Below are 22,683 nucleotides of genomic sequence, written 5' to 3' on the forward strand. Positions count from 1 at the left end.
TACATCAAATCACAAAATAAATTCTTTTCCACATTGTGCTTGGTACTCTTGCCTTTGTTTTTTATGGACTATATCGGAATTATAATTATGACTATCATTGATGGAGGTGTGTAACACATTAGATGTGAAAGTCTCCCTCTTATCTTCTGCTTAGCTGATCCATCCGAATAGAGAAAACAGTTTTGTCAATGTATGTATGGTAAGAAAGATGTTCAGAGTTTGATTTTTTCTTCAATGCTGTAGCAACATAACTTGATACAATGACAAAAATGTCAATGCTGGAAGGATGCAGTGGTTTTTTGTGTTTTGATTGATTCAGTCAAATTTTTGCATACTCATAATGAGTGTTCATGGAAATGTGGTAATTGCAGAGATTGAGGTGATGTCCTTGTAGAAAATACAATTCCGAAAAGATTTGCCTATTTGATTAAAATATGAATTCAAAGGGGGAGCTATTTTGCATGATGCCAGCCATCTAAAATCTAAAGTAAAGAAGATTTTGTGCCTCCCGTCTCAATGATTTGTTTTTAACTCCTCCTTATTGGCTGAGAAAATTGCATAGCATTTTTTTTTCGAATTAGCAATAGATTTGCGCAATCAAATTGAGGCAATAAAACCTCACACTTCTATTCCTTTTTATTGAGAACTCATCAAGTCCTGAATACATGCCATGAAATGTGTGCTACCTGGGGATTACTACATACTGTGTGGTTTGGCTTTTTAATGCTTTAGTAAATTTCAGCAATAACTGTGCCTTTTTGCAGCCCACTTCAGATTTGTTCAGGCATAGATATAGAAGTCTCCTTATGACTTGCTGTTGGTAGTTGAAGGGATGTTGAATAAATCAAATGAAATGCATAAGCAGCATTCTGGCTGGTGGATAATATGCAATATGAACAGGCCAATTGAATGACAGGTAGAGCCTGATGTAATAATATAGAATTATCGCAGCTTATGAGGAATATAGAGTTAGTTCAGGTATGTTCGTGTTTAGTCCATTTTCTAGATTAATAATTTATGAACAAATAAGCTTTCATTCATAATTAAACCATACTTCACTCCTGCAAGACTTTTTGAAGTATGTGAATTCTCAGGTTGTGCTTGTGAGTATAGTTGAGTAGATTTGAGATCCTGTTGGATTGTTATTGTAGTCTTTGAATGGGCACCTTTGTGGCTCTATATCATTGCTTGAAAAGAGAAAGCTTTGCTAGAAATTAAATGTTAATACCTCTAAATTTCTTTTGTTATTTTTCATTCATTTATTTACTTAGAATTTTCTTAGAAAGGAAAGGTGGGCCCCCTACTGCTTTTCCCTTTTAGATGCAATTTTTAATCACAAGCTTTATGCTGGTTTTTGGCTTATTTTATCACATGCATGGTGACAGCTTGAGCATCAGCCTCAGATTTAAGTGATTGAGATAGAATATTTCAATAACTTTGCTTCCTTGCTTGTTTTTGTAAGACTTTTCTCTCAACATTTATCTTTCCTGTACAGCAAATTCCAGAAATTATTTTTCTCCCCTGAGCTTTATCTTTCAAATGCAGTCCTTCAGGAAGTTCTTGGAATGTGATAAGGGTTGACTGAATAGGTACTTGGTTAAATAATATGCATATATAATCATTATTATGTCTGAATGGCTGAGTTAATGGACCTATCTTTAAGAATAATGCAACCTGTCATGTTTGCATGGTCATCTATTCTTATTTAACGGAGTATATAGGGGAGGAACTGCATATGTACATATATATATGTGTGTATACATTATTTGGTGTGCCTGAACCGTAAGCATTTCCTGCCGTGTGCGTGTTTCATCTTTAGAGAGTGAAATAGATCCCTGGTGACATCTCTTGGATGAACTCATAGAAAGGCGTGTGAAAAGTACAATTTATAAGAGTTGTGAAGTCCATTTAATAGATCAGTGATGAGAGTATTCATGGCAGAATGATGCAATTCCTTCACTGTAAACTACTTATTTTTTTATTCATCTGTTCCTTTTATTTCTCACTCCTTCAATTTCTATTTTTTGTGTTATGAGTACACATCTGGCTAAGCTGAACACTTTTGTTCTAGAATGAGTTTTTAGTGTATGCATGTAAATATGTACATGCGGTTCCTCCATTTTGAACTTCATCTCTTCTTGAATGGCATTATGGTATCATAGCCACCAGCTGCATTAGTTTTAATATTATATTTTGCATTTTTATACTTTATTTCAAAGTCTCTCGCACACAATTCAGTATACTTTAAGCTAGATTCTTTGTCTGCATCTGTACTTTCAGTTGCTCTTGTATCTTTCATCTTCTTTCAGTCCTGCACTGGAGATTTTATTGGCTATTCTACTTATCCTCAAGCTGCAGTGGTTCATTTATTTAAATGTCACACATTCTCTTACTTTTATTCACAGGCAAGCTTCTTTATCTCACTTGACACTACTTTTTCATTAAATATACTTTCTTCAGCAGATTCTGGCAATCCGGTCCTCATATTCCCTACCTCTCTCTGTGCCCTTAGTCAACCTGTTTGATGAATGTCAATGTACACAAAGATCCTTACCCAATGCCCTACTTGTGAGAACATAGCATGAAATTGTGGTATCGATTTGGGAATCATTGAATGTTTTGGAAATATGAATTATTTTTCAAAAGAAGGAATATTGATTGTTAAGGAAGTGGTAGAAAAAGGTGGCTAAACAACTTCATGCTTATTCTCCTTCATTGTGATGTGGACTTTTTATTTTCTTATCCTGAATTTGGCCATCTTTCAACAAATTTCTCATAAAAATAGCCGTTTGTAGGTTCATTTCTTAATATAGGTGACGAGGCACCCGTACCAGCAGATGGTATCAAGCCTACGTTTACAGAACGTCCTGTTATACGACAGTCAGACGATGGAGGCAAAATTACCTTCGAATGCCGTGTTGTGGGTGATCCAAAACCCACAATCACATGGTAAGTTTTTTTAACTCAATCAGCTATTATGTGGTTGCCTATTTCTAGATTGCATCATGCATTAAAAATATTGCTATTTGTAAAATCACCTCTCAACCAATGAATATTACTAAATCTGCAATTCCCCCCAGCCAATTTCATTGGGTTTATAAAAGCCACTTGCATTTATGATTGTACATTTATCCTAATTTTAAAGGAAATAAATGGAAATAGTTGACCAAAATTTATGTTCCTCATCCATATTTGTTAAATTGATTGCCTTTCAAAGCTATGCTATGCTTTTCCAAGAGCAAATATTCCTTTAGAGTGCACATACGTACATGTAAAGAATAAATGGATTGCTCTGCACTCATCGCCAAGCTGTGGACTGTTTTGAAAACCTGTTCACAAATCAGCAAAGTGGCCGTATATGTCAAGCCTCTTAGGGATGGGCTGAGGCCTCCTCTATGTAGTCCCCTTGTCCCAGACATTCAGAATTCTGCGTAAGGAAATTTCATGTTGTTACGATTATAAACATAATATATGTTGTTAATGTTATTTTCCATAGTGTAGAGAAATTATTTTCTCTAGAAAGATGAGTCTAAATTTTTCTGTTGTCTTTTATCAAGAGGTCACACAGATGTAGAAATCAACTTTTAAATTTGAGAAATAATCTTTAATGTGATACTCAAATCTCATAATTTAATATGAAAAATTACATATTTGTGCAGTGAAACACTTTCTTATGAGAAAATTTGTTTTCAGGTACCATGGGAGTAAAGTGATAAGTGATGGTGGAAGATTTAAAATGACTCTAACTCAAGATCAGAAATTGTATTATATGGCTAGGCTCGATATTGTTAATGTTGAAAATGGTGATGGGGGAGAGTACAAGGCTGTTGCCAAGAATGAGCACGGTGAAGGTGTGGCCACCATCAACCTCAACTTTGAGGGTGGTGGCAAGCCTAAGTAAGTACTGCTCTCATTTCATCATCCAATCACACCCTGGAATGTGCATCATTGTGTCGCTAAGTCTGTGAACTAATTCTCCCCTCAAAGCAATATCCTATCCTTTCACCCCTTTTTGACTGAGATTTTATTTTCGTATTATTTCCTGTGGCTAAATGATATTATCATTGGGATGCATATTTTTTAGAACTCCTATGGTTTTCCATTTGGAGTGCATAGTCATAGCATGAAATATTCTCAGAAAAGTTCGTGGCAGTAAGATAATATAATGAAATGCTCATGACCACACATTGTTTGCTAATTTTACAAATACAGTGGAACCTCGTTAAAGCGAGTACGGGCTATAACGACACCCCCGCTATTACGAGATATAGCCGATGCACCGTCAACTGACCCTATAATAAGCGTGTTAAAAAATTCGTTTTTACGAGACCCTTTCGGTGTTGGGTCTCGCTATAGCGAAGGTTTCACCGCCGGAGGACTTTCATCAAGACTCCTTAACCTCTGTAATTGCTAGCGATCTGTTAGAAATGAAGTTAATGGAGTGCTCAGTCTCAAATTTATGTGGTAAACTGTCGTTCGATAAATATAATGATTGACGAAACAATGCTCTGCATGATTTTTATTCAGTGCGGCGCTTATAAATTGTTTGAATAGTTAGCCGTTATTTGAGTAAGGAAATTTAGTGATGCAAAAAAACATCGCCTTTCGTCTGGATTTATGCTTACGTTTATCGGATAGATGTTTATCTGTCGCCGCACCACTCCTGTTCCTGTATATCTGTTCGCAAGAGGTATATTGGCTATTATTTGCTCCACCTCCGGTAAAGCGACAATTCGCTATAGCGAGTGTTTATTAGTGCACCGTGGGGTGTCGTTATATCGAGGTTTCACTGTACATAGCTAGCCTGATGCATATCAAAATATTCTTAGCAGTGGCCAAGCCATCTCTTTTGATTATATATGAGCTCCAGTCCTTAAGATAAGCAATTGCTCAAAATGTACAAGCAATCTTTTTTTCTTCTCCATTGCTCAGTGACGCTCTTGTTGACTCTTAAGAAGCCACCCAAGGACAATTCAGTCACAGAATTTGGTGTATTGGAAATAAAGTGAAGCCATTGTACCTTTCAATTAGAGCAGATTTATGCCTACATTATCCCCACTTATCCTTCAATGTTTAATAACCCTAATGCTTCCTTCCTTAATGTGTATCTTTGTAGATTTGTATTACCTCTGCTGTTTTCTCTAATCCAAAGCTAATGATACATGTTGTTATTCAGGAAACCAAGTCCACATGCTAAAATCGGCTTAGCAAAATGGGACACAAATATGTTTATCTATTTTTATGGAAAAATTTGTGTGTGTGAATGTCAGCAATACTCTTTATAAATACTCTCATTATCTGGAGTGAATTACTATTTATTGCTAATAGTTGTAAGAGTACAATAAAATGGTAGGGACTAGCTGCATAAACAGGAATTTTTTTGGGAGATGAGAGCTGAGCTTAATACAAATTAGTACTTGCAATGCCAAAAGTGAACAAATACAGTTGTTGTATGGACCATTTTTTTATGTAATTATAAAAATTGTATAAGTATATACTTATTAACAAATGTATTTAGTTTTTGTGCAAATGGTAATTAGCCAACTGACATTCATTATGTTTAGTTGTTCACTCAAAAAGTTTTTTTGGGAAAGCTGATACAAATGTTAGGGGGTGCTTGAGCCCCCCTCCCTGGTTGTATGCCTGGTGGGGGCAGTATGTGGACTGAAGGTTGCTGACCCATGTTAAAATGGATACTTAAGCATGAGAGAGGTAATCCAAATATTGAATTTGTTCTCTCTCTTTCCCTTTGCTTTTCTGTGTAGATTTTTCTCGACTTCATCATTTTGCTTCCATTTCCAACTACTGTTGTGTCTTCTTTGACTTATCATCACCTTCTCGTCTACAGAACCTGCTAGATCTGCATATACTGCTTTTGATTTTCTCGGCAAGACTTCTTTTCTTCTGGTTATAGTTTGCTTTTTTACTTATTTTGCTGCTGTATTTTTCTTCTCCATACTCTGTTTCTGCTTTCATTCAAACCCAAATTTAGGGCCATAGTATATTACTCCATCCTACTTATGCTTATGTCTTCCTACGCTCATCCTTAATTTCACCTTCTTTTTAAACTTCATCTTTGTATTTGGTTCATTTAGCACTATGTCACTCTTGGTTTTTCTTCACAATCTCTGTGCAGGTTTAGGTGCAATTGAAGTGATATCAGTAACTTGACGAAGCTCAGTCCCTCTTAAATGAAGAAACTGAGCTTTTCCCAGTGGATAGCATGGATGAAAGCTTCATGGGTTTCCAACCGGGTCAGGTTGTGAGTGGTGCGTGGCTAACGTTTCATTGGGAAAGTCTCACAATCAATGGTCAGGGCCTACACCATGCAGACCCTGACCCAGTTGGAAACCTGAGAAGCTTTCACCCCTCTTAAAATGCTCACCAAATATTTAATTGTTGCTGGTGATAGAGATTGAGAAATATCTAAGCTAGTATTTTTCCAGTTTTTTATCTGCTGCCTACTTCTCAAGCTATTTGCGAGGAAAAATCAATGGGCTTTGCCCTTCATCAAATAAATTGATGATGCAAGAATCTCTTGCCGACTGAGTCACTGCTTCTCAGCTTCATGCAACCTCCACACATCTTGTCCATGTGTGTTGTTGTTTATGCTCTTGCAAAGGATTCCTTCTTCAGGACCCATAAAAAGTGGGTGACAACTTTCACATTTTTTTGTTTTTAACCTCTGACTTCTGGCTGAATGAAGATGACTTGCTTTTCGTCGTAACAATTATCTCTCCCCTCCCTCAACTGAATTCTTTTGGCAAATGGTGATTTTCAGTCTAGGTGAACAATCCAATTCTCCCCTTAATTTGGCCTATTTGCCCCACCTGCATTTATCCCTATTTGCTCTGCAATGTAGCTTATCAATTCTGGTGATAATTGACAGTCTTATCTAGCTCCACACTTGCTTTAAATGTTCATAGAAGCTATATTCCTTGCTAAGCAATTTCATCCCCTTGTTTCTCATGGACTGCCTTTACTTTGACCTAGGTTTTTCCTGTGAATCTTCTTTAAGTGCTATTGATGTTTAAATATCTTCAATTCAAATTACTTGTCTTCTTTGAACCATTTCCTTCTTTAGAGGCTGTTGTATTTAGTCCATTATCAATCATAAACATTTTCTCTCAAACATGTTCCCATTATTATTTGTCTGTGTTTTTCTCCGCCATAAGTATTCTGTTGCCAACCAGCTATATTTTGATTACTGGTCTGTCTGATATGTTTCTAGCATCGTTAATACTATCTATGTGTACTTTCTCCATCTCATTGTTCATTAATTCATCAGCAAATTTTAGCAGAGATTACCTAGTTCTTTATCTAAATGCAGAATATCTCAATACATGTTTTAATTTTATTTAGATTTCCTTTTTCCTACGTTCCTAGTCTGCACTGTTTATAAGTGTTCATCGTTGTTTTTCTACGTCAGATGTTTCATTGCTTGCAATGTCATAATTCTTACTTTGTCTTTGGGCCTCATTTACCAGATATGGTAAATTCCATGCCTATTTTGATCTAATTCTCAATTTTTCCATCCAACCTTGAAAAATGGTAAGAGTATTTCCACCTGTATTGCTGAATGTTTGACTGTGAATGCATATGAAATTTTCACTTCAATATTAACTATTCTCTTCTTAGTGGTCAATGATAAGGTCATGTTTCAATAGCAAGATGTATTGAGACTCGATTTTTTTAATTCTGCCTTTCGACATATTTGGCAAATGTGGCTCTGTTTATAGTTACCTATGTCACTTTAGTTAGTACATTTTTTTGGAGCCACCTTTTTATGCAAACAGCTGTTGTTAAGGTCACTGATTGAAGTCATGTGATCAAGGAAAGAGTAGAACTGTATAGAGGGCTAGGAAATATTTTTATTGGCATGAGTCAACTACTATCCTGCTAATTTACTAATATAGTATGTATACCAATATTGCATGTTCACCTTCACCTCACTTTTTGTGTGTTAGTATTGGTGTACTTACGTGCAATTTTTTGCATGAATGTGTGGGCATGTAGCCTTATTCAAGAGACATCATATATAAAAAGATGCTGTAATGCAACTGCCAAATTTTCGACTGACCTAAGTAGGGAGACAATTCTTTTGTTATGTTTATTGATGGATTTGCATGCATTGAGATGCAGGATTGGCACTCTTTAGGTTGTCATTCATTTTTCCTCTATGTGAGGTGAGATATCACGTGGAAGCAATATTATGCATTTCAGATATCAATCTTACATAGTTTGAAACATATTGTCCGGTGAAGAGATTTGGAATTTTGCATGAATAGATCCTTTAAAGAAAAGGAATTCAATGTTTAGAAAATTCTAAACTTATTATGTACAGGGAATTAGAATAATTGCAATGTTCTAAAATTAGGGCCAAAATAGTGGGGAGATGTTATAGTAAAGATATTGTGGATTAATTTTAGGTTTATCAAAGACTTAACTGCTTTGATAACCTGATAGAAAATTTATTTTTTATGGCTGAGTTTCAATAAATATCAAAGTGGTTTATTCGTCAAAGAATGCCTTATAAAGAAATTATGCATAGTAATAGTTGCATCCATGTTGTTAGACAAAGCTCTATTAGAGTCAGAATCTGCATCGAATTTCAGAGCCCTTTATCGAATCGGTGTATCAAATTTTTTAGATTATGATGGTTATTAAAATAAAATTGTTTTGGCTCTCTTTCGCAATGTAATGTGGCAAATGTAAACTATTATTTCTCTCTTTTAAATATGAGAAGCCATGACTATGTCTTTGAAATGTTAGTGGTTGTGGTGGGAAAGAAAAGGTGACCCTTTGTAGAAAAGGCGTATTCTTTGTGAAATGATCCCTCTCTTGATATAAAGATGATCGTTCAGGATATCAAACAAAAATGCTGTTTGTGACGTAAGCACTCGAATCTGCCCATGAAAAAGTGTATTTGCTATAGGAACACATGCTGACACATTTAGGGTGGTGCATATTAATAATATATCTTTATTAATTGTATCCATATCTAATGGCACAAAGAATCCACCTGAGATTTCTTCTACATCCCAAGAAACTTAAATAATAATAATAAAGGCTACAATCAATTTCCTCGGTGGGTTGCATTCATCAAGTTCTATACTCCAGCACTTAGCCTGAATGTTTCCCTTACGCTGACTGCCTGCAATGAGTCTGCTGATGAGTGAAGATGGCTAGCCCTGGGACGCTTATCCTCTGTCCAAGAGCCCTACAATCTTCCTATTTCCACAATGCAAAAAATTCATATTTGTTGAAAGCAGTGTGGTTTGAAGACAAATGTTTTTAAGGAATATCTCCCAAATTTTTTAGCATTGGATGCATTAAGAGTATCCATAATTTAAATGCAAGTGAATTCAAGAATTGCACCTTGCACAAATAAATATTCAGCATTAAACATTTTTAATTAATGTAATGACTATAGCCATTTCAGCAGTAACAAATGGTGGCTATAACTTTCAGCGTGGCATTAAAAAATGTATAGCTTATTTAATAAATTTTATTTACTCATGGTGCTTGCAAATTTTCAAAAAAAGTACCAATACAGGAGACAGCATGCCATCCAAACTCGAGGCAAAATTTTGGCTCTATGTGTGTCGGTGCTTATATTTCTTACATGAGCCCTAGATTTCCTGTATCACCTTGAAAATTTTCCATATCTAATGTCATATTTGGACCAGCAGTTCATGCATAGCATATTGAGAATTATAATTACTAAAGAATAATCAGTGTGGTACTTGGAATATTATTGGGCATATGCTTCCAATCCCTGGAAGATATCATGATGTAGATGAAGATGAAGGAAGTAAACCCAGTTGAATGGTGATATTAATGTACAAGCATTATTTATTTTGTCATGGGAAAAAATGTCATTCAGGAATAATAATAAAATTAAAATATAATTTACTGTAAATATAGAAAAATTTGGAAAAACAGTTAAAAATTTTCTCCTAGGGTATCCAAACACTCCACCTGGCAAACAGTGTTATGTATTTCCCATGGACTAATATTGAGTCTGCATTAATTTTTCTAGACTCTAACATTTATTACTTTCGAATAATTTTATGATTTTACTTGTTTTGTTCCTGCTTGTGGAATGGGTGATCTGAGCATAAAACTGCCTTCATTTCCTCCAAAGCTGAAACCTCTCCATTAATCAAGAATTCTTTCTATCTTCTTAAAACACGACTTCTTATTTTAAAAAAATTTAATTGAGAAATAAAATTGCAATTTGCAGTTAAATCCGTTAAAAATGATTGCTATCTGTTGAAGATAAACACCTTTGGTAGGTAATCCCAATTATAATATAAATCTCCTTGTCATTTTTTTGGGAATAATACTGAATTTCGTTTTTTCTCCGTGAGCTTGTTCCATTTTGACTCAGAGTAGTTAGAGTAGGAAGTCAGTGTGTTTGACTTCTCCTTTTATGTTAACATGCTGTGATTGTTTTTGGGGCTAGTTGCTCTTTTATTTGCTTTGGGATGAAATCCTAGTTTTGACAAACCATGATTAAATTAGCATAAAATTTTTTCTGTGAATATTTTACATAATTAAATGTGAAAGTAAAATATTAATTTAAACTATGAATCAAGTTTAATGGCCCGACTCCTAATTTGCTCTGTGAAAACCTTATAAAGTCATAAAATACTACAGCTGTGGTGATGATAATTCCCCGAGAAAGAGGGGATAAATTTTGAAGCCTCTATTTTCAATCCTCATTTTTATATAACGCTCACGTGGGACTACCAAATATGTACTGCTTAGATCCCAAATCAGCTGACAAATGTCATTTTAATTCAAATGGATTGCCTAAACTCGAACTTAATGGAAAGTCTTTAATTAATAATTTTCTATAAGAATGCTTTGACAGAAAAATTAGCCATTTTTCCAAAAGTTTCAGCTTTTTTAGTGGTTTAACCTTGATGACATTTCTTTTCTAGGATTCCAGATGGGAAGGCTCCTCGGTTTCCAAAGAAGCCAACTATTAGACAGGATGGGGATGTGTTAGTGATGGAGTGCGTTCTAGAGGCTAATCCAGTCCCAGAGATAACATGGTACCAGGGAGTCAAGGTCATTTCAGATAGTAATCGAGTGAGGATATCAAGGAAGGCTACCACAAAGGACACTTATCTTCTCACACTTGAAATATCGAATCCTACAAAAGAAGACGGGGGAAACTACCGGTGTAATGCCTTCAATAATTTTGGCGAGAGCAATGCCAATATTGCCCTTAACTTCCAAGGTATGATATGATTTAGATCTGGAAGACTCTGCATGTAGGACCATAAGAATCTTCTCAGTTCAAGTCACAGTTGAAATACCATGAAAATGAATCACCCTCCCCTCATTCGCTGTGGTTTTTTACATTTGACTTCCTTCTAAAACTGAAGGGGCTGCATATTTTTTGGCAAAATGTTCGTCCCCTTGGAGGTGTATTTTTTGTTATTTTCTTGATTGAGACCATTTTATCTCTTTAGTTTTCAGCCATACCTTATCCATCAATGGACTGCTCTTCCAGGGGAACCAGCGGTTTTACATGTTCATCATCTGCATGGAACATCCTTTTTTCTCTAATTTCCAGTGTCAGATAAATGCATTGCCTTTGTATATATGTATATATCTATCTCTTTTCTTTAACCTGAGTGTATTTTATTTGTAATATCCCTTCTGTGTATTATTTTTCAGGAATAGATTTAAGGATTACTCACGTGTTATATCCACTTGTGTTCACCAAGATTGTTTCCCCATGATAAGTGTATGAGAAATGATCATGTATTTTAGATTTTATGAACGTAAGTGGGACACTCTTTTTCTGTTGCAGGTGGGGATGATTCCTCTGCAGGTTTTGCACCTACCTTTGTTGAGAAACCTAAAATCATTCCAAATGAAACTGGAACACTTATTACCATGAGGTGTAAGTGTAAAGCCAAACCGAAGCCAGTCGTTACATGGTATCGGAAGACAACTGTTGTCAAAGAATCAGCGAAAATAAAAATACGAACAGTGGAACTAGAAGAAGATACTTATGAACTGACCTTAGAAATCACAGTGAGTAAATGTGCCACAAGTAAACCATAATGCGCCTATGCGATCGGTTCATTTGCTATTTTTTTAATCTCTGCTTGTGAGAGAGTTTGACCAATGGAGGGGCCCTTATTTTTCCATTTCTTGATTCATCTCATACTTCTTGAGCTATTCGTAAATAAAAATTGGTGGCCAAAACCCCTTTGCAGATGAGTTGATGATATCTCAAGCTCCTGTTGAGCTGGTCATTATTTCTCCGCTACTCTTCAGCCTCGTGTATAGGCCTTGCGTGGTTCATTGTTGTTGTTTACACTCCTGTTGTCAGTGATTCCTTCCCTCGATGAAAGGTTCTCTCTGAATGGGTAAATGAGCTAGATCTGTAATTGTCTCAGCAACTCATATAAATAGGGGTGGAAATTTGTGGGTTTTCTTATTTTAAACTTATCAGAAAATGGCTGAATGATGAAGAATTTCTTTCACCCTAAATTGTTTCTCCTCCATCTATCAGATTCTTTTTATGAGCTATAATATGGTATAAGTGAATGACCGCATAGCTTTCATCATCCATCCTAATGGAGTGGTAGACCAAATGGATAAACCATTTACTGCCATCTTTCTGGTAGTTCGGTTTTCATATTATATTTTCTCCTCATCCATGGTGGCCATTTTTTGGAAACACTCGTTTTTTAAGGTGGGAAGGAAAGGGTAGGGAAGGCAGAAGAATGGAAGAGGGTAGCAAGGGGAGTGGGGAAATTTAGGGGAAAGTGATTGGCAGCTTAAGCCGCAATAGTTAGCTGAACGGCAGATAAGTGATTCTTGTATATAATTCCATTTCATTTTTATAGTAATTTCACTCCTTGTATTTACTGTTCTGGGGACTTTCTTAAGGAAGTAATGATAGAAAAGTTTGACTAAGCTGCCAAAATACCTACTGTCATTTTCAGTGTTAGATCATTTAATTATTTTACTCAGAAAAGTAAAACATGCTTAGCATGAACAGTACCTGTTATTGAAGAACTTGATGGGAATTGTTTTCCCTGATGTGTATGCCTAATTTATAGATGAGGAGGTACATTAAGTATCCTTGGTTTGCCACTGGTGCTGAAGAAATGTATCACTCTTAACTAATTCATTGGGATGTAAAACTGTGGGAATTGCAAATTTTTTTTTGAAGATTTTGACTTTGAAATTGAAATTAGTTTTAATGGATAGGGCATGATATGTATAGTGTCAACATTGTAAGTTTCACACAGCTTCTTTTCATTAGAAATGTCTCAGATGTCTCATTCGTTGAGTTCTTTTTATAATTTTTGTCAACTGTCAAAATCGAATATATTATGTCACTTTTCTTTCTCCAAAAAAAATTTATTTCAATCTGATTTTTTTCATATGCAGGTCACTGATATTTAAAATACCATATAGTAATGATAAAACTAGGTAGCATTCTTTATTGTTCAGAATTTATTTCATGAATCAGTAATTTGCATTTTAACTGTTAGAGGTTATTCCATATCTATTCTATTGAGTTGAGATGCTTGTGCTACTTAGGGAAGCAACATAATTATAATTGACTTTTCAAATGTCCTCGTGTGTTTTTACATTTCAATAGTACCTAATGGGTGTGGACTTGCTATTTTGACTATGATGACCCTGTGATCTTCTTTAAAATTTTATCTATGAGTTTTTGTGTTATTCTTTCTCATGCGAACGAAGCATAATTGTGCTGTTCATATGGTCTTATGGTCATGGCACTGTAGTAAAAAAATCATATCCAAATAGCATTAACAAATTCCCTGATACATTCATTAATGACTGTTATAATTGTTTATAGGATCCTACTGGAGCCGATGGTGGCACTTACAGATGTCATGTGAAGAATGAATTTGGAGAGAGCAATGCCAATTTGAACCTGAATATTGAGTCAGAGCCAGAGCCTGAGGGTGAAGGTCCGACATTTGTTGAGAAGCCCAGAATCGTGTCTGAGAGAAGTGGCAAGTTAGTTGTCATGGAGTGTAAGGTTAAGTCTGATCCAAAGCCCACGGTGGTGTGGTATCATGACGGTGTGGTGATCAAGGAATCCTCCAAAATAGCCATACACATTCAGCAGACTGCATCCGTGTATCACATCAAACTAGAACTTAAGGTTAGTATGTAGCTGCTAGTAGGTGGGATATGTGTATTAACTGTTCTCAGTCTGAATTCATGGAATTCATGTGAAAGTAGATTTGAGAAGTAATTTAATTGCTTCATTCTGCTGGCTCTGAATGGAAAGAAATTGGTTGCCTCTTTGTTTATTCTTGGTGAAAGGGCAATGTATGTTGTAGATTTCTTGTACACTGTTGCCATTAGTACATTAAAAAAATGATTTCACCTAATTAAGTTGAAAAATAAAACTGTAACTCTTCAATCCTTCTGAAGGCTTTTGTTGTTGCTCTATGTTTTCTTGGAAAAATTTATCTATTTAATATTGTTGAACAGCTTTCTAAGCTATAAAGAGGTGTTTCATGCTTTATATCTAGGAATTCTAGCATTAATAAATTGAACGTTAAAGACAATACATATTATCGTTTATATTTCTCAAATTATTTTCTAAATTTCTGGAAATTGTGTTGTATATTTTCATGTATATCAACTTTTGAAGCCTATTTTCACCATAAAATATCCATTTGATGGATCACTTAGTTTTCGATTTTTCCTCTTGACAATGCACTGTTCAAAATTGTCTGTAAAAAGTTCAATTGCCTTTAATATTTGACTTTTAACCATCTCCTTGTAATGATAGGATAAATGCTTTTTCATCATTCAGAGATTTTTTTTCCAAGATGATTTTACTAATGTCGTCTCCGTAAGGGTATGCAATAAAAGGAGAGCAATTCTTTCCATGTATATGATAAGAGAGTTCACCATTTTCTAGATATAATGCATTGGTGTGGGTAAAAATTTGTATGTATCTTTTTTTATAAGTATTTATCTTTTTACTAGAATCATGATGTTCCTTCATAATGGTGTGGTCATGTTTTGAACTTTCACTCCTTGAATATTTGGAAATTGTTATTTTGATTTCATGTCAATATTCACTTTTGTGAAGAAAGTCGATATTGCAGCATTTAATTCAAAAGCTCAATTCCTTATATTGCGCAACTAATTACCTAACTCTTTGATGATTATACAACTTATTATTGTCTTATAGGATCCCGTACAGGAAGACTCAGGATTATACAAGTGCAATATTAAAAATACATTTGGAGAGCTTAATGCTAATTTGACTCTCAACATTGAAAGTAAGTGCATAATTAATCTAGTTCATATGAAAATGTGGGTTTGAAAAAAATTGTTCCTAAATGTTTTGATTAATATTTTTGCAGTAATACCAGTCATTAAGGAAAGACCAAAGGTCATTAAGGTGGTTAAAAAGAAAACTGTTATCGTTGAGTGCATCGTTGTTTCCAAATTTGAGCCAGAGTGTACATGGTACAAGGAGCAGACAGCTATCAAACAAGACTCAAGGCGGTCTGTGCGTATAGAAAAGATAAAAGAGGTGGGTTCATTTTCCTTAACTATGCAACACAAGAGATGACTTATTGAAATTTATTTAAAAGTATTTGGTGTATTTTTAAGTTATTTGTTTTTATCTGGTCTGAATTTTTAATTTTTTTATCTTCTTAATTTAAAATTTTTTAATTCAATGAGAGTGTTTAATATTTTTCATAAAATACTTCTCTCAAAGTGACCGTAATGTGCTCTATCCAGATTAATTTTTTTCAACTTCATGTACAACATACCACGTGAGGTAGCAAGTTGAAATGTTCATGGACCATTGAGTTGCAATGAATTCACTTTTGATCCTATTAATTGTAATTAATTAACTCAAAAACTTGATGGATTCACTCATATCATGTTTATGTAGTTCAAAGAAATATTCTCTCCGTCTATTTTAAAATGTGGATTGTGGTAAATTGTAAGATAAATTTGATGTAAATACATATTAATTGCTCCTTCCTCCTAGGCTGAACGCAACCCCAATTATTTGTATGTAGGGCGGGTGGAGCATGTGCCAGGGTAAAGTGTAATGATGTTTCTGGTTTCGTAAGTGTTAATAATATTTACTGCTGGTTAGTTTGGTACTTAGGTTCATTGTTCCACCAATTATAGAGGTCAGAGTTTGAATTGGAATAAAAACCAGAAAGAATCTGCACTAAGTAATTTGCATGAAAGGCTAATTAAAAAACTTTAAGGCGGTCGTTGCATAATTTTTAGATAATCATTTTATTTCAAAATCATTATACGGTGATTAGTGGTTTTAATATGAATATGAGTATTTTAAAATCATGCAATGACCGCCACGAATTAGATTCTAGAGAACAGTTAGAAATTCTAAAAATTATTGAAAGCCAGGCCAACAATCATGAACACTCATACACAAACATCTTTACTTGTCCTTTTCCCATGCTTTGGCATCCAGGTCAAAATTCATCTCTTCCTCCATTTGGTAACTAGAGTACATCAATAAGATAAACACATAATAGTTTATGCCTGATGATGGTGATGATTACTCATTGAAACCCAGGTTGCTTTATGTGAAAAAGTAGTGGTATAAGCAACAGATAACTAACCAAGAAACCTTAGAAATGAAAAATACATGTTCAAACAGTCCCTGTGTATAAATTTTATTTTCTGCCTGTACAATAATGTACAAATAATTTTTTGTATCTTTACCATGAGTGAATCTGGTCACAAATAAAGGGAATACCAATGTTTTATTGAGTATTAACTTTTGTTACATTGCATTTGTGTATGATTTGCCCATTGGAGTGGGGAAATGATTGGTTTCCATTATATTTCAGGGTGAATTTGCGGTGAAACTTGAAATTGAGAAAGCAACTCAAGCAGATAAGGGTTCCTATAAGTTGGTGGCTAAAAACGAGAAGGGTGAGGCAACATCCCAGGTTGTGGAGATTACAGAAATCCCTGAGGAAGAGGAAGAGAAGAAGCCCAAGGGAGAGAAGCCCAAATTTGCACGTGGGCTAACAGCTGTGGTAAATGTCATTGATTCATTCCTCCAAGTGACTTAGCCTTTCTATCTTTCTGTACCCTATTAATCCTGAGTAGGCATAAAACTTAGTATTGGATAATAAGTGCATTTATTTTCCATGAAGCGGCATTCATCAATCAAATTTTAAGAGAAAAATTCCATCTTCATTGTCAGATATCTAGTCTTCCTAAGTCTCAGATTTTTATAAAATAGATGATTTTGGCCCTAAGTGGTGGCAAAAGTATGCTTCACAAGAAGCCATTTCCATATCAAGTCATGAATTTCAGGGACTTTAATGAATAGATTAGGCTTATTTATCTTTGGTATGATGCCTTTTTTATAATAGTATTAATATAAATAATAGTCAATAAAATCACCAATAATTTGGGCTCCTAGATTATGGCAAATAAAAGCTTCACTTATTGGTATAAAAATGGACCTAAATTCTGTAAATAAAGTTGGTAAAAAGATCTATTTTGTGGTAAAGGTGGTAAAAAAGTCGTTGAATAAACATCCTCTTCCAAGTTCAAAGATAAACTTTTATGGAGCCAAATGCTCTTAACCAACATATATTGAAGACGGAAATATTGATCACAAGGTAATGCACAGTATTGATGCTTCATATATGACATCAACGGAAAAACATTAGTGAAAACTTCAAACTTAACTTAGCAACTTCTTAACATAAAAAAATAATGAACAGTCTACTTATGCATGCAAATTTATAGCATATAACTACATAATCTCTTCATCCAAAGTTTACCAACATTTTTAAGTCCTCACAATATTATTTAATGTGTTCTGCTGACCTCATTAGCTTGTCCACTTCGTTAGTACAGGAATAGGGAACAAGTTGGTACATTTTTCCCCATTTGTGTACTTATTCCTTAAGTGTGACAGGTATCGATGCTTTCTTCAAGAAGAAAAGTTCGCGTGGTGTAACACGTGTTGAACTCCTGAAGTTGTGTAGACCATATATGCTGGCTACCAAGTTGAGCTTGTAGGCGCAGCAATGTATATGTACCATATCTTCATAGAATGGCACCATTAACACTTTGAAGCCCAAGCTACGAATATTCCTCGGGATGTATATTTTCTGCCACGGATCTGAGCCTGAATAGAACTCAGGCTTTCATATTCGATTCCGGGGAAAAATATACTGTACGTATTTCTCAAGACTGAACTATTTAGCCTCTTTCTACAGCTATGTAGTCTTCTTGTATGGCAGGAGCTGTCATTTGGTGGCTCCTAAATATAATTTTTCGGATAAGGAAATAATTTTGTAAAGAAACAATAAAAGCCCTGGGTTTCTCACAGCCTGCACGTAAAAATACCATGGGCTTCAGAGTGTTTAAGAGCCAACACATGTAAGCATATACCTATCAGAATATGTAGCTATTGCTACTACATTTTTAAACTTAATACCTCAGTTTTAGTAGCCTTAGTAACCACTTACAGTATTGTTCAGGAATATACTGCATCACTTGCGTTCATCCAAAACCCTAACTCCACCTATGTACTGCTTACTCGAGCAATTAAGTGGCTTTATAATAACAATGAAGACACATTTCTCAGCTTGGTCAGTAGTTTTTTTTGCACATTATTCTAACTGGCTTATCTTTTATGCTTCTTTTAACTCCTGAGGAAAACTAACGAGGGCAGTTTTTGATGAGGAAACCTCTTAGAGCAAGATTTTCTATTTTTCGAGTAGTATAACAGCCTTTAAGTCATAGTTGAACTGCTCTTTATCTAGCTTGGTTGTCCATATTGAATATATTTAAATTGTATATATTTGAATTGCAGAATTTGTTCATGACAATTTGGTTTTGTCTGTCAAAAAACATAAAAAATCCTTTGCCAGCATACTCGTAAACACGTAAACGAATTTTGGCATTAGAAATGGCAAAAAATCACCCTTAGCGATATGAATTTCACTTTTAACCTGCGTGCTAACCTCTTGATCATTAACAAAAATCAAGATATTTCCCTGAAACAAGTTTTGTACGCAACCGAGGTCTGCCGGAAAAGGAGCTTCAGGAATTGTTGTGCACAGTGGCCATCTTACAAAAATCGTGTTGATAACTAATTGAAATACTTGATCTTAATTGAAATATGTCGCAGCACATGTGCATTTGATTCCAAACGTGCCACCATACCACCTTGTTCAGATACAGTCAGGGGTTATTGTGGGCTCCCAGAGTGCAAAAGTAGTAGCCACAGCCCTGAACATGTTCGCTTCGAGGGTGGAGTTGTTTTTCGGAACATTCGCTTTGATCGCAGCAGCAACAGGCCGCTTCTTTCCCAAGCGCCTGTTGCTGCTGAAGCAATCCTTAGTGCTAGGGGCATGTTGCTATGAGGTATAAAAGCAAAAACTTGGGTGCCCTACTGAATTGCTCACGCAGTCAGAGGTGTTCATGTAGTGGCGGGCTCCAATGCGATTTGCGGCCTAGTGCTCACTCCTCCTGAATTCACCTGTGTCTTTAACCTACTATTGGCCACTTTGCGAGTTCTTCTTCATGACACTTGCTAGGACAAGCAATGTTTAGTTGGTTGGGAAAAAGAACATATTGGCAGCACAGCGATGTTGATGAAAACGCTTCAAATGAGTTTTTGGAATGAGGTAATGCGGCGGCATCGAGAGTCCATAATTTGAATTCGTGGCTGCAACTTTATTAGCGGATTTAAAAAAAAGCAAGCGCTTTTTGGCTGTGTGAAATTTAAAAGGTAGCGAAATTATCAAAAATGGTTTCAAAATCGCAAAAAAAGTTGCAAAAAAATCAAAAACATCAAATTTTGTATAGAACTGAAAATGTGCCAAAATTTGCCAAAAAACTGCAATATTTTGCATTTGCAAAAATCAAGGAGCCCTACCAATAATGAACCAAATGAGTGTGATTATGGAAATTTTGTATCGCCTATACATCATATACCTCCCTTAATTCTGCTTTTCCTGTGTAACATTGATTCTCATACAATTTATGAATCTGAGTGAATTATTCTGTTTTATATGATATCATATGAACTATTTTTTATTTAAAACTTAAGTACACACCACTAGTACATGCATTAATTGCAAACTTCAATTACAAAAACTTTCTGGCAATGCAGTTCTTAGGCTAAAAAGTGAGTTATGAGTGCATGAGTTATTGTAAACTATGCTAAAATAAGTTCACTTAATCTCTGCTTTGGCAATATTGCACCAGTAAAAATTATGGATTACAAAAATAGTGTCGTATTGGGATATATTCGTTAGAAAATTTATTTTTCCATGCCAGTTTACTTAACAACTCCTTACTTAATGCCAAAAAAATTAGATGTATTATTTCAAATCCTCTATTATTAACAGGGCTAATTATCCGTAATTTGTCCTCTTAGCTGTTTCAATTTTTAGCTTTTATTCATATTATAAAGATTTTTTTATTACTTTCCAGACTGTGGAGGAAGGAAAAACAGCCGAATTTTCTGCTCAGTTGGCTGTGAAAGACCAAAAAGCTACTGTCACTTGGTACAGGTATGTATTTTATACGTCACGCATGGTGTGTATCCCAAGAGAGTGGAGATCAAGAAATTACACTAGTTCAGGGCAATCATTAATGCTGGGTCTTAATTTTTAGAACTATGTCATGAAGAGTGCTTATGAAGTGCTTCATATTTAATATAATGCTCTAATCTATGTCAGTGGTCACTTCCATAATAATTACCTTTATACTTGTTGGAAGAAGGGAAAAAATAATGCAATGAAACATTTTATAAATTCATTATCACCAGAAATCAAAATTTCCAGAGGTTTCTTGGGACCTGCCCTATTTCACTAAAGTAATTACTTCTCATCTGAGAACACCTCTTTGTAAAGAGTCAAGCAATCGATGTTTTAATCGTCACTGGGCTTAGCTTCTTAGCTTTAATGAAATGACGCACTTTTCAAGAATATTGTGAACTAAAAATAAATGTCATTAATTCTCATTGTTGAGAAAAAAACACTTAGCACTTTCTCTTTTTCCAACTTTGGCTATCTTCCACAACCTTGTCCTTCTAGCCAAAGATACTGCATATTCCAAATTATAGTTAGCATATCGAGATAGACAGTGTGCTGCACATACCTCATGTTTAAATCTCTCTTTGCACTCAGGTGCCTTTTATTTTCAAAATAACTGACTGTTGTCTGCTACCTACTTCTGCATAAACTGAATTAGAGCCCTCCTTGGAGAAAAAATTGTGAAATTTTTTTGTAACTGCAGTGGATAATACATTATGAAGGAAGAATGATTTGCAAGGTGGTTGACCTAATGAAAGTTATTTTCAATGCAAAAATGAACTATCTCAATTTAATTCAGAAAATAGAATGGAGAAGCTCATTTCCTTGGAAGGTAGAGATGGCCATATAATACATCAGAAAATATAACAGAATTCAAGGCCGTAGGGGACAGAGTTTTTATAGCCCTCCCCGGAAATACTTGGGATATACAATCCTAAGCATACCACGGACAAAATGCACCCTTTACTGTGACTAACTTCCCCTCCCCTACTTAATTTTTCTGGCTAGGGCCTTATTAAAATGAGGTGCTCATTTTCCCTATCAAAGTTTTAAACTATAGAGTATTGTATGATTATTTTTCATGTGAATATGATTCTTTAGCTGGAACCTTAATGCCCCCTTGTATGTTATTTCATGGTTTTATAGCAAAGACTCTGCTTCCAGCAAGTTAACTGGGTTAATGCTGTTTGTCATACCATTTATTCTGGTACCCATTCTTTTTTGCATCTGTTCTAGTTTGTGTTCTAACCTCAAGAACTGGAGGAATTGTGAACAGAAGCAAGTCATCCGGAATGGAAATGCTTACTAGCAAATTCATATTGAGCTTGTAGTTCATGGGATTATACATAATATGTAAACAAGCTCTAACTACCACATCATTTCCTTGGCAGGCTTATGAGTTCTGCTGTCTCTTGCTTGTAGGGGCTCAAACTTTTGCCTTTGTTTTTCTTGAGTCTCTAAAGCAAGATGCAGCTGAATCTTGAAACCTGCCAAGACATGGACCACTATGAAAACCTGGAATTGAAATTTGCCTCATCCTTTCTTGGTGCATTCATCCTCAGATATCTTAGTTTTCTGTGCTGCAAACAGTATTTGTGTATCCTCCCATACTTTTTCGTAATTTTTGAGGTATATTGATGATTTTCAGGAAGACTAGGGAAGTGTGCTTTCAATCAAAAGGAAACGAAGCAATTAGACTGACATTTATGTGTATTTTGATGCCTAGTATGAGTTTATTGACATCCTTACGTTATATTCTTTCCAGAAATACTCAAATCATCCGTGAAACTCGTGAAACCAGGATTACTTTTGATGGGACGTACGCTCGTTTAAGCATTTCTTCATGTAAGCAGGAGCACTCTGGTACCTACAAACTTGTGATTTCAAATGAATTTGGCAAAGAGGAATCAACTGCTGTGCTCAAAGTCAGTGGTACGTAAGCCATTTGCATTGATATTCTCATAATATATCTTTTCTTTTGCTGCTTATTTGGTGGTTTTTATGCATTATATACTACGAGAAAGTTTCAATTTAAGTATATGGTATGTTTAAGTATTTAAAAGCATTTGTGGTACATTATTAC

At 35.1% G+C, this 22,683-nt stretch overlaps 1 protein-coding gene across 33 annotated transcripts in view; it reads left to right on the plus strand.

Moving 5' to 3' along the window:
• The window catches only part of LOC124171601 (twitchin), a 207,858-nt gene that overhangs the window by 33,564 nt on the left and 151,611 nt on the right, over positions 1–22,683 (plus strand). For 22 of the 33 annotated variants that reach the window (XM_046550781.1, XM_046550787.1, XM_046550780.1 and 19 more), the window contains exons 5-14: positions 2,796–2,949; positions 3,694–3,897; positions 10,950–11,251; positions 11,831–12,057; positions 13,865–14,176; positions 15,224–15,314; positions 15,399–15,571; positions 16,878–17,069; positions 20,497–20,576; positions 22,366–22,532. In XM_046550781.1, coding sequence (XP_046406737.1) covers positions 2,796–2,949; positions 3,694–3,897; positions 10,950–11,251; positions 11,831–12,057; positions 13,865–14,176; positions 15,224–15,314; positions 15,399–15,571; positions 16,878–17,069; positions 20,497–20,576; positions 22,366–22,532 — 1,902 coding nt within the window. The remainder of the gene's footprint in view (positions 1–2,795; positions 2,950–3,693; positions 3,898–10,949; positions 11,252–11,830; positions 12,058–13,864; positions 14,177–15,223; positions 15,315–15,398; positions 15,572–16,877; positions 17,070–20,496; positions 20,577–22,365; positions 22,533–22,683) is intronic. The other 11 variants (XM_046550808.1, XM_046550785.1, XM_046550807.1 and 8 more) reach the window with 2 other exon arrangements.

The sequence above is a fragment of the Ischnura elegans genome, chromosome X (genome assembly GCF_921293095.1).
Source record: "Ischnura elegans chromosome X, ioIscEleg1.1, whole genome shotgun sequence".
NCBI lineage: Eukaryota > Metazoa > Arthropoda > Insecta > Odonata > Coenagrionidae > Ischnura > Ischnura elegans.